The sequence below is a fragment of the Copidosoma floridanum genome, unplaced genomic scaffold (genome assembly GCF_036245765.1).
Source record: "Copidosoma floridanum isolate Cflo_tuat_1 unplaced genomic scaffold, Cflo_Japanese_pri ptg000013l, whole genome shotgun sequence".
NCBI lineage: Eukaryota > Metazoa > Arthropoda > Insecta > Hymenoptera > Encyrtidae > Copidosoma > Copidosoma floridanum.
In genome coordinates, this window is record NW_028321890.1 from 37,720,045 (window position 1) to 37,736,215 (window position 16,171).

The 16,171-nt window shown below is 41.7% G+C and overlaps 1 protein-coding gene across 2 annotated transcripts; it reads right to left on the bottom strand.

Annotated features, from left to right (window-relative positions):
* Positions 1 to 3,049: 3,049 nt before the first annotated feature.
* On the bottom strand, positions 3,050 to 12,272 carry LOC106642227 (uncharacterized). Of its 2 annotated transcripts, XM_089591387.1 has the most exons (7): positions 11,966 to 12,272; positions 8,010 to 8,429; positions 6,770 to 6,872; positions 5,819 to 6,293; positions 3,515 to 3,674; positions 3,211 to 3,396; positions 3,074 to 3,138 (listed from the first exon to the last, which is right to left on the bottom strand). In XM_089591387.1, the coding sequence occupies exons 2-7, from the start codon at positions 8,335 to 8,337 to the stop codon at positions 3,074 to 3,076; spliced, it is 1,317 nt and encodes a 438-aa protein (XP_089447513.1). In that variant the 5' UTR covers positions 8,338 to 8,429; positions 11,966 to 12,272. The 2 variants fall into 2 exon arrangements, with proteins under 2 accessions (XP_014212417.2, XP_089447513.1); XM_014356931.2 differs by having other exon boundaries at positions 3,050 to 3,396.
* Between the last annotated feature and the right edge of the window lie 3,899 nt (positions 12,273 to 16,171).

Genomic DNA, 16,171 nt, shown 5'->3' on the forward strand with positions numbered 1-16,171 from the left:
TTTGTTTTCGATTATGCGTCGACTTTTCCGTGTTTAATTACATCTATTACAGTTAAAGCTCGTATTTAACAGTCTCCCCTTATTCCGTTGAATGAGAAAGACGGCTCATAATAAAAGATTACAAACAAGATTGTACGATGCAAAGTAAAAAGTAACGTAAACCTCATCGCAATACAAAAAATCATCTTTTCGTTTCAGTCGATGTGATAATGATATAATATATAATTTAATATAATATATAATCTTTCTAATTAGATACAATCGAGTTAACTTTGGCGTAAATTAGATGACTAGTATTGCTTTTCCTCATTATTTAAAGTATGTAATAACATGTATGTACATGAATTTTAATTATTTTCCTTTTCGAACCGATAAACATGAAAATACGCAGTAATCATGTTGCAAAATGACATTTAGAGTCTAAACATTTGACTGTGAAAAATAGAAAATTTTTTTTGTTCGTTTATTTTAACTTTTCTTTTTTTTTTTTTTTTTTCTTTTTCCTTTTGCTTTTCGTAAAGTGAATTGCTTTTACAATTTTGTGAGATCAGTCCGAGTTCGCGTTAAACGAATAATAGTTACAAAATCAAGTCGTGTGACGTATTCGATATTTCTTAAGTACTAGGAACACTGAAGTAGATTAGAAGTTAGTCACAGTATCGCATGGCCCGCAGGTTTTGTAGAATCATCTTCGTCTACAAGTAATCATATATGAAAATCCTATGAAAATTCATGTAAAAATTTCACTTTTCTCTCATTTGGTTTTGTCTTATCCATCCTTTCCAAAGTAATGATGATAATAAGTAAATTTCTGCATAGCGTTTTAGATATTGCTTAATCGTTACTTATTCAAATAAATAGAATATTTCGTATCAACGAAATACGCTACGAGTGATAATTATAATGTAGATAGTAACAGTGTTAAAAAAACGTAAAAGTTAATTTACGCAGTATACAATTACACGATGGTTTAAAACGATTTGCAAGTGAGTCAAGTGCGTTTACACGAGGAACGTTTTTGCCGTTTGTTATCAAACTTGCTCTCAAGACGAGAAATACAATATCATATTAGGTATAGGTGTGTTTACGAAAAAATCGTAAATATATACTAATACAAATGCAAGACCAATAAAAGCAGCAGATTTTTTTTTTCTTCAAGAGCAAGTGATAACTTTTTTTTATATAGAAACAATAGCGTCGAGATATGCGATTCGAATACAAACGATACATATATTTTATGCGTATATCTTTCTTTCCCTCAGACTTTAGAATTTATACGAAAAGTTACAGCTTATTACTTAAAAATTGTTTTTTTCGCTCGACTTAGAGTTAATTCAGTTTTTCTACCCGTTCAAACTTACTTCTTTCGAAAGGACGTGTTTTAGACGAGTTGATCCTTTCAAATGGGAACTAAAGTCCGCTACCGGGGCTTACTTTAGTTTGCGCGGACTCGAGTAAAAATCGATATACAATTTCGCGCGTCTTCAGACTTTTATAGGAAATTATAGTCCGTTGTGCGAAATCTTGATAATATTATTGGTTTTTTTTTTTTTTTTTTTTTTTCATTTTCTCGTTTTTTTTGATCATCAACTATTTTAAAAATTCTTCTATTCTGGCAGTGAATAAATGAAACGTTCTAAGTAGCAATAAAAATATTTCTTTCTACGTAGCTGATATTTCATAAATAACTATATGTCATGTACATATCTCCTCACTACTCTGTGTATCATCGGAAAAAATGAATCATCTACTTAATTATAAAGCGATATAATTGATTACACGTCTCCTATTCATGTTTAATATCGTCGATATAAATATGCGTGATCATCGATAAAAATCTAATTCTTACTAACTACATTGGTCTTTTCTCGTTGATAAATGGATGATTGTTATTTTTGTTAATTTTTTTTTTTTTTTTTTTTTTTCTTTTATCGTTAAATGGCTCAAAAAAAAATTTCAACATTCTCGATTATTCTAGATTTGGTCATACTTCCTCAAACGCGCGAATAGCATATTTTATGTACAAACGCAGAGACGAACGATAAGGGACGCTACATAATTATACCTACGTAAGAAAATATACGAATAAAAGCGATCGAGTGTATAATTATGTACGATGATAATATTATTATTATTATTATTATTATTATTATATAGCAGTGCAGAAGAGTCCGATGCGATCGTTACATATACACATTTGATTGTCATAGTAAAGGGCCGGATGTACATGCGTGTATATGTAATATAATATAACATATTGCGACCGATCGATCGATACTCTCCTGTTTTCGAAATTTTTACGTTCTCTTTCGCAGCAGGTACTCATATATTAATTAAAACCCAAGCAATACATATAATATACACAATAATCGACGGATTAACGATCGAGCGATAATAAGTATATTGTATATATCAGGTGGTAACAATTCCACGATATATATGTATAAACCTATATACCCATTTATCTAGGTATATGTATATATGTATGTGTGTGTGTGTGTGTATCAAAGTAGCGCTACATCGAGCAAATACTGCAGCCCAAGCACGACCAAATCTAAAGGTTCTCGAAGCTCATATTATATCTGCGTTGTCAAATCCAATGATGCACAATCGCCTCTTTCCCTCCTCAAATATATACTTATACGTATAATTATTATACTACATGTATACAAATCGCAACACTTTCTATATATGATTCATATTTTCCGACAACAATGTTACACGCATACATGAACACGCGTTTGATTCCCATTTTTTCTCACGCCATCAACGCGGTCTCGCTTTCGCACAGCAGTAAGAATATAAATATAAATATATATATGTATATATGTATATATGTTAAAATATGTATATGTATGTATAAAATTAAATTAAAAATTAAAACAAACGAAGAGAAAGAAGAAAAGAAAAAAAAAAAAAAAAAAAAAAAAGACAGTCTAGTCTGCACGGCAGAGAGATAGAATTGGTATTGGTATACCTAAGGGTTTAATAATATATACTATGTATGTATAGAACAGTACGCTGCAGGTATAGACGTAGAGTCGGGAGGGGGTAATGTATAGATGGAGAGTCCTTAGATGGTCGGTATGTAGGTGGTCGGAGAGGTCATGCCGGACCTGAGTATCGTGCAGTCACCTGGCGCGGCCTGCTGAGGCGAAGTTTGTTGCTGGTGATGATTGTGGTGATGCGAATGGTGATGCAGATGGTGGCCGGGCTGGTGGAACGAGTTCTTGCGGTGCTGCTTGTTGCGCTTGAGCGATGGCTGGAGGTTCAGGGGCGGCAGGTTTGGGTGCTCGATCCTCATGGGTGAGCTGACGCGCGGGCGCAAGGTGCCGCTCGCCGAGCTGCTGCTGTTCCTCCTCGGCTGCATACTGTACAGACCTTGGACCGAAAAAACTGCGAAACGAGGACGGAGGCGTTAGTTGTTTTTTTTCCCCTACCTCGCGAGCACTCAACAAAACAGAGATCGGTATTGAAGGGGGAGGAGGAAAATGTAAGAGATAGTTTCAATTACTCGGGTCGCAGGGCTCGAGGACGTCCTCCAACTGGTAATACTCGTTTTTCATTTGGTGCGGGTCCTCGTAATCCACGAAAGCTGTATTGTCAAAGGCCTTTTCGTCCTTTGGACGAGTCGGGATCGGCGGGGCCGGCACCGCCGGTGGCTCGGAGTACGTCTGTAAAAGCCCACCGTTACTTTACCGACTTAACAAAAGCATGCGTTATATCTGTGCGTATAGGTATATTGTGTTCTCTTGTGCTATCTGCGCCTAAATACAACTGGAGTGGAGGAAAAACATGTTTTTTCGTCGCTGATAAGTTTCGGATTCGTCAAAGAAATGGAAGACAAAGTAGTGCATGCGTGCAAGAGGCAAAGCGTATACTCACCTGTACAAAACGAAAAGTCTCTTATCCCTCTAAAACGAAAAACTGGCTTTGTCGTTTCAAATTATATTCTCGAATGAATTTTGAATTTCAGTTGAATATTCGGTCGCTCGACTTTTTAAAAATAATAAATATTTAAATTCGAAACATTTCGCAATTTGTAAAAAATGCACTAAAAAATCAACTACGGTTGACGTTAAAATACGCGGAAAGAGTTTATCACGCTGACAAGATGACATACTTCCAGTTTTTTAAATACGAAACGAGAAATTTAAATGTTGGAGTACGCTTTCACGGATTAATAATGCAAATGCGAAATGGGGGAAAAAAAAATTACAATTCTTGTAAATTTTACATAATATTGTGGTTGCAAACGGTTATAATCTGTTTGAGTGCGGGTACAGTAAGACGATTGCAGAGTATTTAGTTGTAAATAGATGATGGAAATAAAAAGTCAAGGCTGCCCTACCAATGAAACACAAAGAGATTTAGCGAAAGGGATGCTTTAAGATGCGGAAAAGTTAAATAAAACTTATTTTAGTTTATTGTACATGCAATGTAGGTTATATTATGAAAAAATTTTTTTTATATTTTTCAAAGTGGTTTCATGTCATTCGAAATGTCACGTCATCAATGAGAAAAATCGTGGACACTTTTTTAAAACCATTTCGAAACTTCAAAATGAATTTTTCAAAAAGTTCTAAAAGTGACATCCTTCCTCTACAAATTTTTTTCGACAGAGGCCAGTGAAAAGTCAGAAAAGTGTAAATTAAAGCACGGAAAAAGAGATAACTCGATTCGGATGGTCATTCTATCGATCGTGTTTTCGTGATATTTGTTTGTATAAAAAATGAATGCTCCAGAAAGCTTTCAATTCCTATATTATTTATGTGTTATTTATACTTAAACACAACCAGTAGGCAAGTTAAGCGAAAAATTAATATCCTTGTGATACGTTATTTAGGCTTGTCTTTACTAGTGTTTTTTTCAAAAACGAAAAACGCATTTAAAAAAATTATCAGTAGTTTATAATTTTGAAATTATTTTATTACTTCAGTAAATTTTATCCATCGCATTGTTTGATTTATATTTTATACTGCATGTTTGAAAAAAATTGTAATCAATTAAATACGGTGTTGTTTTTCGAATGTCAATGAAAAAGGTAAATAATAGAAGGAAAATGTCACTGTTATCAAACAAAGTTAAGGGCAATCAATCAAAATTTTTCGGATTTAGTTAACTCTGACGAAAATTCGTGAATCGAAAGAGTAAACTCCAGCTACTCGTAACTTTGGATCCCTGGGTTATTCAAGCCCCATTCGGAAGTTTAATTGACGCAGGCATTCAGTGTTACGTGTTTTTAAATTTCGACCGACGAGCACTAAAAACAAAAAAGCTGTACCGGAAACATTCATTTTTCAAGTACATCAACAATAACATAAAAATTGTCGTGTCGACCTGTCGAGTCTTTTTTATTTATTTATTTATTTATTAGCCGATGATACGAACAAAACAATACCAGTTTAAAAGCCGTAAAAAAAAAAAAAAACTGCATTCACATTTTTATACATCCCTTTTATAGACGTAGAATCGCTCATATATATTTCTACGTTACCTAAAAATACTAGGAGTGCAATTAATCAAGGTGTTTGAGAGAAAAATATAAATCCGCGGATACTTTCAAAACACTCTTGCAGTGATGAAAAAAAAAAAAAAAAGGAAGAAACTATACGTACAAAAAAGTAATTTAATAATTATAGGAGCAACGTATACGTGGGATCCAAGCAAAAAACGAAGGGGAAAAAAGTGAGACGGAAACAGCCGAAAGAACGAGTATTGATAAAATAGAAATCGTGCAGTCACGCAATCCTGTAGGGGCGGTGGCGGTGAGCGAGTGGAATGACAAATAAATGGCTGGAACAGCCTTGGTGATTACGTGTTCGTTGATGCCGGCCTCGGTGTAGCGTCTCCTGTGCCCCGGAGGCCTGAGTAAGCTGCCCACCGACTGAGGTGGGGGCAGCGTGGGCTCCGGGGGCCGCACAACACCGTCAACGGTCGAAGCATCGGTTGCGGTGCCGTCGGTGTCCTCCACGATCGGCGAGCCGGCCGCGGTGGCTCCGATCGTCTCGTAGGTGTGCTCCTCGACGTAGTGCCTCGTAGTGCCGCGGGGCGTCAGGGTCGCCCACATGACCCGCGAGTCCGAGAGGGCGTCGTGCTGCTGGTGGTGGGCGCACGGGTACAGGACCGCCTCGCTCTGGAGCCTCGGCAGGCCCAGTTTGCTGCACGGCCCGCCCGAGGTTGTCGTCGTTTGCATACCCGAGCTGGCCGTCGACGTAGACAGGGTGCTGTTTTTGTTGCTGCGGTTGCTGCACTGGGACGCGTCGTCGTTTGGGTGGGCTACTTCTGGTTCCCTTTTTTTTTCAAAGTCCAGAAAACATTTTTTTTTTTTTTTTTTTTTTTTCAGTGTTTGGGTCTACACAATTCACGGAAAATATAAGGTATGTATACACATGCAACAATGGAAGTCCATTTACGCACGGAAGAAAATATTTGCACAATCGTACGGGTTGAGCGTATAATTTGGCAAAATGATCAACTCGAGCTACATCGTCCGGTACATGCGTGTATAACGTATATACAATTTCTGTCATCGAAAAATCACAGCTATACGTACATGGGTATACGTGTTATTGAATTTTCGTGCAAAAGTGAAACAGGGTATTTTACGGGCGCACGTAACAACGGGTCGTGTCGTGAGAGAAAAAAAAACATGTACGTGCAACAGTGAACAAATTAGCGAAAAAAAAAAAAAAAAAAAAAAAAACGCGTCACTAAAAAAAAAAAAAAAAAAGACAATGATATATATCACTTTTATGGATTTACTTACAATTTACATTTGTACATGAAAGTTGCTAGTATGATTCCGACGAAAACGACGCCCACGCACGCTGATATCAACACTATGAACCACGTGTCGTCGAGAAACGTTCCTATGTACAGATATAAAGAGGAAAAAATTGTACAAAGAAAGAAAAAGAAGAAACAACGAATAAAGGGACAATTAGGGTTGACGTTATTGGATTATTCAATCAGGGAAGAGGAAATTCGACGTATCGCCCTCAGCCAACAGAGAGAGAGAATTAAAGTCCACATCATACGGATGTATATATCCACTAGCTCAAATACCTAGCTATATATAAATATACGTACTGTACGCTAATGAAATTCGAAGAACGCGACTCGTCTGCAATTCGATTAGCCTCGTTAACGTTACACATATATATATATATATACACGCGCATAGGTATACACACATAGCTCGGAGTTTCGGAAATACTTTCACCCCATCGCGATGATAATCCGAAGGGAAAATGAAGGTATTTACACAAACTAGGTATCGATCAGCTCTAGAGGAAGGAGGGTGAGGAGGAAAAAGGGGGGGGGGGGGGTAGGGGTGGCAGAGAACACGAGGGGGTTGCCAAAGCTGGCACACAGCAACGGCAGCTACCGGGTGGTGGCGCTAATCCTCTTAAAAACAATAAAATCCCCAAATATCCGTCCTAATCCAGCCCTCGAATGTATACCTACACGGCACGCCGTTAGCACCAATGTCACCTATACACCATATATACATGTATGTATATACGTGTAAACAACAACACACAACCTATACCTATATACCCATCCTGGTACGCCACACGGCCACGCTCCCTCGTATAGGTACAAGTATTACACGGCACGCATCACGCGATCCTAAGTATATATATACCTACTGTGTAGGTAGGTATACTACCGAAAACTAAAGCCACCGCGTCGACACATGGCAATACACGCGAGTCGGCCAATAACAAAAGATTGGTATAAAGGGGGTGACAGAGACAACTTTAAGATATATACCTGTAGGGGGGGAGTCGCATCTATACGTATAGCTCCAAAATAATCCGATGAAAATAATGTCGTGCCAACGAGCCAAGGTAAATAGGTAATAAATATTTCAAGGGAGGGGGGGGGGCACGCATAATATAATTATGTATTATATCCAATAATGATGAGTGTATTAGGTATAATAAGTATAACAATGGTATATAGCGATAATGTAATGATGAAAGTATAAATGAGGGTCTGACCTTGTTGGGGCACCTCGACGTACCGGACCCCCTCGGCTCGCCAATCGCACGTGTGCCGACACGGGGCGCCGTTGTCAAAGTGATCGGCCGGTCCGTCCTCGGGCTCGTTGGCCCCGGGGCTGGCCGAAGAAGCGACCCCGGCGTTGGCACCGCCACCATTTGCCCCGGGAGCGCCGGCATTGGCACCGGGGCCGGTCCCGCTGATGAAGTAATCCGAGGCGCGCATGAGAAAACTCGGCATCGGCGGCGGGGGTATCCGGAGTATCATGTCCGGCGGCGGGCCCAGGCTGCACAGCGAGCACTCGTTCGCCGTATCGTTCACCATCATCGTTCCCCTCCTCCTGCTGCTACCACGGCGATGGCTCCTCGGTGCGTCGTCCTCGTCTGCATCCGCTGATGATACCCCCTGCAATCACACCACTGACCCAACACGCGCTTTTCATTATTCGCCATTGGCACGAGAGTCCCCTACCTACTTCTATACTTGTACCCCGCACTTTTGTCGTATCGCTTAAAAAGGACCATCCGTCTGTATTAGCGCGCGGGAGTCTCGGCGAAAGCTCAAAGCTCGTACATCAAACGAGGACGCGCACATTTATGGCCCCACATGCCCGCACCATTCGTGTTGTATAACATTGGAAATAAACCAACAACGTGTATACAGAGGAGAGGAAGAAACCATCTCACGGGCCATTCGTCATGATACCCTCGTGCTAAATAATTAAACGTCAGGATATGATGATAAGTAGGAAGTTTAATTGCAGTAAATTTTTGCTATATATATATATATGTGTATATGTATATGTATATGTATATATACGTGAGCGCCGGCCGCACATCATAATTCAAAGTTTCCCCCTTGGCCCCTGCAGTAAAGGGAACACGCAGAGGGTGGTGGTGGTATGCGCGCGGGAGTGTACACGAGAAAGGCAAGTTGAATCACACTGCGTATGAAATTACAAAACTTTTGATTGAATAAACTTTGCCCCGTACAGGAGCGGTATATTATATGGCGCGTCTCTGTGTACCTATATGTATATGTGCAGTGATGTGGCATCAAGTGACGATGATGATAACGATGGACTCGAAGAGATGTATATAATATATATATGTACTCTTTCCTCTTTTCGGCATTTAACGAATCTCTGTGTTTTACTCTCGAGTCCTCCTACAGCCCACGAACGGGTAAATATTATGGGCACGCGCGAAAGCGCACTCCATATTACGGGTAACTCTCTCTCTCGCGCGCCCCATCCTCGTTAATGGCCTTTTGATGAGAGTGAGAGCTCAAGGGCTTATCATCGGATGTTTGCGCACTACGTTTTCCTTCGTACGTGTACGCGTATAACCCATGCATCTACCCTCTGCAGACTTATGTGTCCCATATGCCATATAAGACACCCACACACACACATGGTGACGGCAGTGGTTGCGGTTAGTACTAAGTAAGCTGTGGCCGTCCTATCATCATAACGGCGGTAATACCGGCATTTCTCTTTGATAAGTACACGTTATACTAAAAGTATAATAATAATAATAATAACAACATATAGTGTAATAGCGATAGTATGTGTGTGTATTACGTATCCGAGTATTTGTACACGCAACGAGGGGGGTTCAAGGGTTCGCTGCCGATGACGGGAAAACGGGGAAAAAAAAAAAAAAAAAAAAAAAAAAAAAAGAGGATGCGCGCGCGCGTTTGTTGATTCAACGCGAAGATATTAATGTCCGAGTGCACGCAATGGGAATCGTCCCTGTTGTCGTGGTGGGCACCCCCCCGCTGCCTGCGGTCATGTGTTTAACGAACTATTGAACTCCACTCGATAGCGAATATTCTATTCGAGTCGCGTGTAGTTATATATATATATATATATATACATATGTACACGCGCGTCCTTTAATGAAATGCCTTTTAATTGAAACGCGCACCATTGCAACAGCCCCGTACTCATGAATATATGCATTTTTATATATACATAATATATACAGCGAGGGATATACGTGTGTGCATTTCTGTCGCGCTACGTGAATTTCATTGTTTTAATTGCCGTCGTGATTGTTTTGTCAATATGACAAAGGAAAGAGGAAATTAAATAAATCATATAGATTCAACGAGTGCCCGCACGTATATAGCGTGTTTTTTTTTTTTTCTTTTTTTTTTTTCTCCAAGAGGCAATACTAACTCGAGTAGATACTATACATTACGCACGGCAAGGCTATCCATCATGAAACGCATGCACGTGATTGACTCGAGGTATAAAAGCAGGGTAGAGAGAGAGAAAGAGGGGGTTGTGTACGTATGCACACATACCCTCCTCTCCCCCCTCCCCGCCACACTTTTTCTTCTTCCTCTTTGTGTCCCTCTAATGTCTTTACACACTTGGTGGGTATAAATGACGTTGAAGGGTATTATTTTCAGATTTGCGTAAACCGTCCGTCATACATATATATACGTGTACCTGTTCTTTAGCTTTTAAAAAGACATTTATCTTACGGGAGGAAGCCTCTGTATCAACACGTCACTCGACGCCCGCCGCCACCGCCGTCACGACGTACGTACACACACACACACTTCACGCGGAGACAAGGAGCTTTGTACACTATCTCCCTATATATACCTACTGACGTAAGTATATATTATATGAACCGTATGTGCGCTTGGGATATTTATACACCGAACCATGCCACTGTCTTCTTCTTATTCTTCTCTAGCTCCTATAACAATCTACATAATGTATTGTCGCTTTGTACCTATATATATATAATATATACGCGTGTGGAATTAAACTTTCACTGCTTGTTCCGTTATAATTATATAATGTATGGTTGTTACATCACGTCGTGCACATTTATTTCTTCGTGTATACAATCACTGTTGTTCGTCTCGCCCGTGCGTTTATGTATATACACACGCGTGACTCCTCGAATCGCCCGATTAACGATTAATCCTCGAAGAAAAAAAAAAAGGGGGGGGGAGGGGTAGCCGAGGCGTGATAAAAAATTCACAGGAGCGTATGTACGTACAGCCCATAAATCGCCGGCGCTGCTCCGAAGATCGATCGGGCGCTCCACGGTTTTCGGGGAAAAGTGTCACGGGCAATTAATCCCCGCGCACTCGCCCCCCCCCCTTCCCACACCGAGAGTTTCCACGAACCGTCTGTTACCCGTTCAAGGGGAACAATCAGTGGGGAAAAGAGACGTGGAAGAAAAAAAAAAAAAAAAACAAATCCCCCTTCGCCGTGGTGGTTTCTTCGAACAGTAACCCATTGGATTCACGGTTGCACGGCTCGTTTGACGAAACTATACATCATCTCGGAGATGAAAAAGCTCATATTATGTACACAGAGAGAGAGAGAGAGAGTCAATCGGTCCTTAAATGGGGTGTAGAAAAAATAATAAAGAAAGGTGGCCGGCCGATAAGGACTAACCTGCGTTCGCGTAATCGTTCAGAAAGGGGGGGGGGAGTCGGATAAGAACACACGGCGCTCGGAGCGGCCTCAGGTAACGCGCCGGGATTAGGGAACACTTGTCACTCTCTCCCCCCGTAAATCTTTCGCGCACTTGGCACCTCCGGCAGGCTGATGTATACACAAGGCAACCCCCCCTCCTCCCGTATTGTGTTTTATGTACCGTGCATTGTATTCGCGCACCCACGGCTTTGATGGGTGTACACACGCGTATATGTATATAACATAGGTACATCATCACTATACATATGGTTGTTGGTGATCGTCACGCTTGTATTTTAACCATCGGACGGGCGAGCGCGTTGTGGTAATCAGCGCGATAGTGATTATACCCGATGCGCTAACGATATAAACTATGGACACTCCGGAGCTCGCGATCATAAATACGATGCTTTATGGTGTATACTTATTGAACATGCGAAGCGGGAAAAAAAATTGAAATTGACGAGGTGGTTCATCCCTCCTACCGGGGAGTTCATCATCACCTACCATAGCGCGCGTGGCGCCCAGCTCCTGCGGAAGAGTCGTTACGCCGTCGGCGTGCACATCGAGCCGGTGGTCCCTCTTTAATCGATGTATCCTAAATATATATATATATATGCACCACTTATTACTTATTACAGGCGCAAGTATTACGAAGTATATAAATTAACCGCACGGCACTGCACTGTTGTACTTGTAATACATGTGTCCCCTTCGCCGTGATGGGCACAAGTTTTTGGTGTCTCTCCGCGAGCGGAGCACTCTCCACACTACACCAAAGGGGGATAAGGTAAAAGCGGCTGCGGAGCGTGGAGAGCGCGCGGCGCTTTATGCCGTGCTTCGAGAGCTTCAGTTTTGTTGTAGCTCTCCTTTTCTTTCTGAGCCAAACGGAGAGCAAGCTCTCTCTCTCTCTCTCTCTCGCCTTCGCATCACATCTGTGGCGCAGGCGTCGTCGTGGTCGTAGCCGCCGAGTTATTGAACCGCTGCGCGCGCGGAAAGCTCACCGCTGCCGCCGTCGTCGCACGGCATGGTGGTGCGATGCGGCTGGCTGCACGCGTGCACGCACATATATACACACAACACCATCCCGGAGCAAAGCCGATTCACCGGGTAGATCGAGGGGGTGTTGGTTGGGGCGGGGGGGGGTGAAAGACCGCGTATACTATATATAATACGTGCACGGCTGCATCCATGGGGAAATGGATATACGTATACATGCGCGTATAGCAGCAACTCGAAGGGGCTCGTTGGAAAACGCGCGCGTGCCAGCCGCGGCGGTAGGCCGCTGCTATGTATACATATATATAGATATATGGGTGGATGGTGGTAAAAGCAGCGGCTGTGTCTACACAAGCACGCTCAGGCTGCAGGCGTGTAGCGTGTATAGAGTAGGTATAAAGCTCTCTCTCTCTCTCTCTCTCGTAAGCACCCACCCGGCCGAAAATCTCATTAATTGGGGAGACCCTTCTCTCTCTCTCTCTCTGATGCTGATGCTCACTGCTGCAGCACGTATCACGCATCTCTATGGTAATTCTACTACTGCGTAATATATACATATAGTAACGACTATTGCCCCCCCCCCCTCCTTATATGTGCCCACCTTATACGTAATATGTACCATAGAGAGTCCGACTGCTCAGATGCTCAACTCATGTGCAGCCGCATGTAAGTATATAAGTACACATACCTATATAGGAGCAGCTGCCGCAGCGGGCGCTCGCGCCTTTGTACACTATCCACTGCATGGATTAATGGCTCGTGCCGGGCACCCTTTCCTCCCCCCCACAATCGAGGTATACGCGTGGGACCAGGATTCTTTCTTTCTTCGCAGCATATATACATCCTTCGGGATACATGCATGTATCTAAGATCTACCACGGGGCCTTTATATTTAACTGCCGATGCAACCCCCAGAGCGCTAAAATTTGCTCCCCGTGTATTTAGCTATACACGTATACTTTCTGCATCGGGTATACCAGTAGGTCACCGGGGCCATTTCTCTCTTTCATTCCATTCGAAAGGTAATTTCGGAAAATTGAGATCCCGCTGCAATGATTAATGTCGCCATCGCGTAATTGGCCTTCTCCCTTTTGACCGCCTCCTCTCTCTCTCTGACTGACTTTTATTACCGGCTAATATAACTTGACCGGCTCTCTCTCTCTCTTTGTGACGTCCCATAGTGGCTGCAGTACCATTATAGTACTCTCCACTGCAACCTTATACTCGTACACATCAAACCCACGAGTATACATACCTATATATGTGTGTGTGTGTGTACAATGTATACACATATACGCGTTATCTCGCCTGCCTGGCTCTTTTCCGGTGCCTAACGCGCGTGCACCGATGCGTGCAATATGCCCTGCACACCCTCTCTCTTTCTGCCCGGGGTCCCTATAGGATACCTTGTACTCTTGCTCTTTCTTTGTACGTATAATACACACAGGCACGCGCCCACCTACCGCTATTTATATACGAGCACGTTCAGTTATACTCTTCGTGATGCATGTGTATACATATACTTACGTACCTATACAATATACACACTTTTCAGTATACAGCAACCATAACCGTCACATTATATCCTCGTTGCGCGATAATTTCAATTTATCGCTTGATTCATGTGTTTTCGTCATAGCCTCCGTGGCAGGGTTATATTGTACATAGTGTCACGTCACCTTCACACATTATTGTAGTAGTCGGCTTTTATACATTTTGTTCGAGCCCGTCCCTCGTCCGTACGTATGGGTATGCCTGTGTATAATGCTCGAAAAAAGGGGGAAAAAGTTTTTAAAGCAAGTTAGGAGAAAAAAAAAAACCGAGAGCCTCTTATGCCCTACTAGAGGGTATAATACATACTTACCCGGCCAGTTGGAGTTTCACCGCGCGAGCCATTAAATAATAAGGCCGCATCATTGCGCGCGATGACTCTCGTAAAAAAAAACAACTTTAATTTTTTTTTCTTTTTTTTTTTTTTTTTTTTTTACGGAGAGGCCCTCGTTTTTCCAGCTGCGGCATGTAGCCGTTAAAAAAGTAGTATCAAGTTACCGCGTATATATACCTACGTACCACTCGTTAAACTTTCGCGGCCCGTAAGTGTAAAGATGACGCTGGAGGATAATGTTAATTGAATCTAGATGAATGCTGCGTTTTCTCTCTCTCTTTCTTGGTTAAACTTTAATGGGAAAAATTCGTGCATCCGTGATAAGTATATTTTACGGTTGGGAGGGAAAAAAAAACATCCGAGTCTTTTAACAATCGTGGGCACCTATACGTTGACCTGTTCTACTTACCAACCTGCAGTACCATGTATACATATCATATATAGGTAGGTGGGTACACCCATACCGATCATCGCAATCAGGGATAATTGTGTTGGCGATCGTGTGTTGTGTGAATGTACCGCAAGTGTGCGTTAAGAAAAAAAAGCTATCTAACGTATATACAAATCGGGTGAGTGTATGCTTTTTAGACTTTTTTTTTTTTTTTTTTTTTTTTTTTTTTTAGCTATTTATTTAGGTAGAGCTGATTGATCCAATCGATTATCATAAACTTTATATCAAATGATGCTAGTTTACATTTCCCAGGTGAAATTCACCCATTGACGAATAGCAAGATTTTCAATCCCTACGAAAGAAAAGATAGAAAAAAAAAATGACAGTTCCAACATAATAATAATATATAACCATCCATTCCCTCGAAACTTTACGTGTGTGTGTGCACCTGCCAATCGGTTCGATAAGCGCTAGCTCGAGAGCCGCGTGAGCATATATGTATATATGTGTGTGCAGCGTATGCGAAGAGAACTTTTTGCCCCCGAGCGAAATCTCGGCAGTGCGACGAGCAATTTTAAAAAGCTGAAAGCCAACTATTACAGTTGCGCGGACGAGCCAAAGGAATAAGCAAGGGGGGTTGAAGAAAAAAAAAGAAAAAAAAAAAAAAAAAAAAGGAAGGAAGAAATAAGAAAAGTCTTCCTCCTTCCCTTGCAGCACTTTGGGCCGACGTCTATACTTAATGGCGGGGGGGAGGGGGCGGAGGAGAAAATTGATAGAAATCCAAGCGGATCCGTATTAATTCAGTCCACGTTGGTCCGGGCACCCGAACGACCGAAACAGACGGGAAAGCAAATAAAACGAGTACGAACGCGAGAAGGAAGGAAAAAGAAAGAAAAACAACAATCGCACCCCCTCCCCCCTATACAAATGTATATACATATGTATACTATGGGCGAAAAAAATCTGCATGCACGACTGTACTGTTTTACTATTACCTGCTACAACTACTATACTATTATACCGTACTGGATCGTCCGTGTACGTGTATATATATATAAGTATAGGTACACGCGTAAAAGACGAATAAGGAAATCAGCAATAGGTACCTACACACGAGTGCCCCGCGAGCGTCCTTTTGGCCGAGAGATCGAGCGCGAGCGATAAAAATGCAAATTAACCAAGTCAATACACATATACATGCAGCCTTGTTGCTCCGACTGCACTTATACGCGTATACGCTCGGAATACATGTGTATAATTTTGTGTTTACGTGTGTTATACGTATATTTTAAAAGGAAAAAAAAAAAGGCAACAGCGGGAGCCTCTAAAGGCCATGGCTTTATGTGCCGAGCGACAATTTATGCAAAGTCGTTTTACGTAACGAGAGTCTTCGCGTCGCGTAGCGCGCCTATACTCTATATAATATATATACCTATAG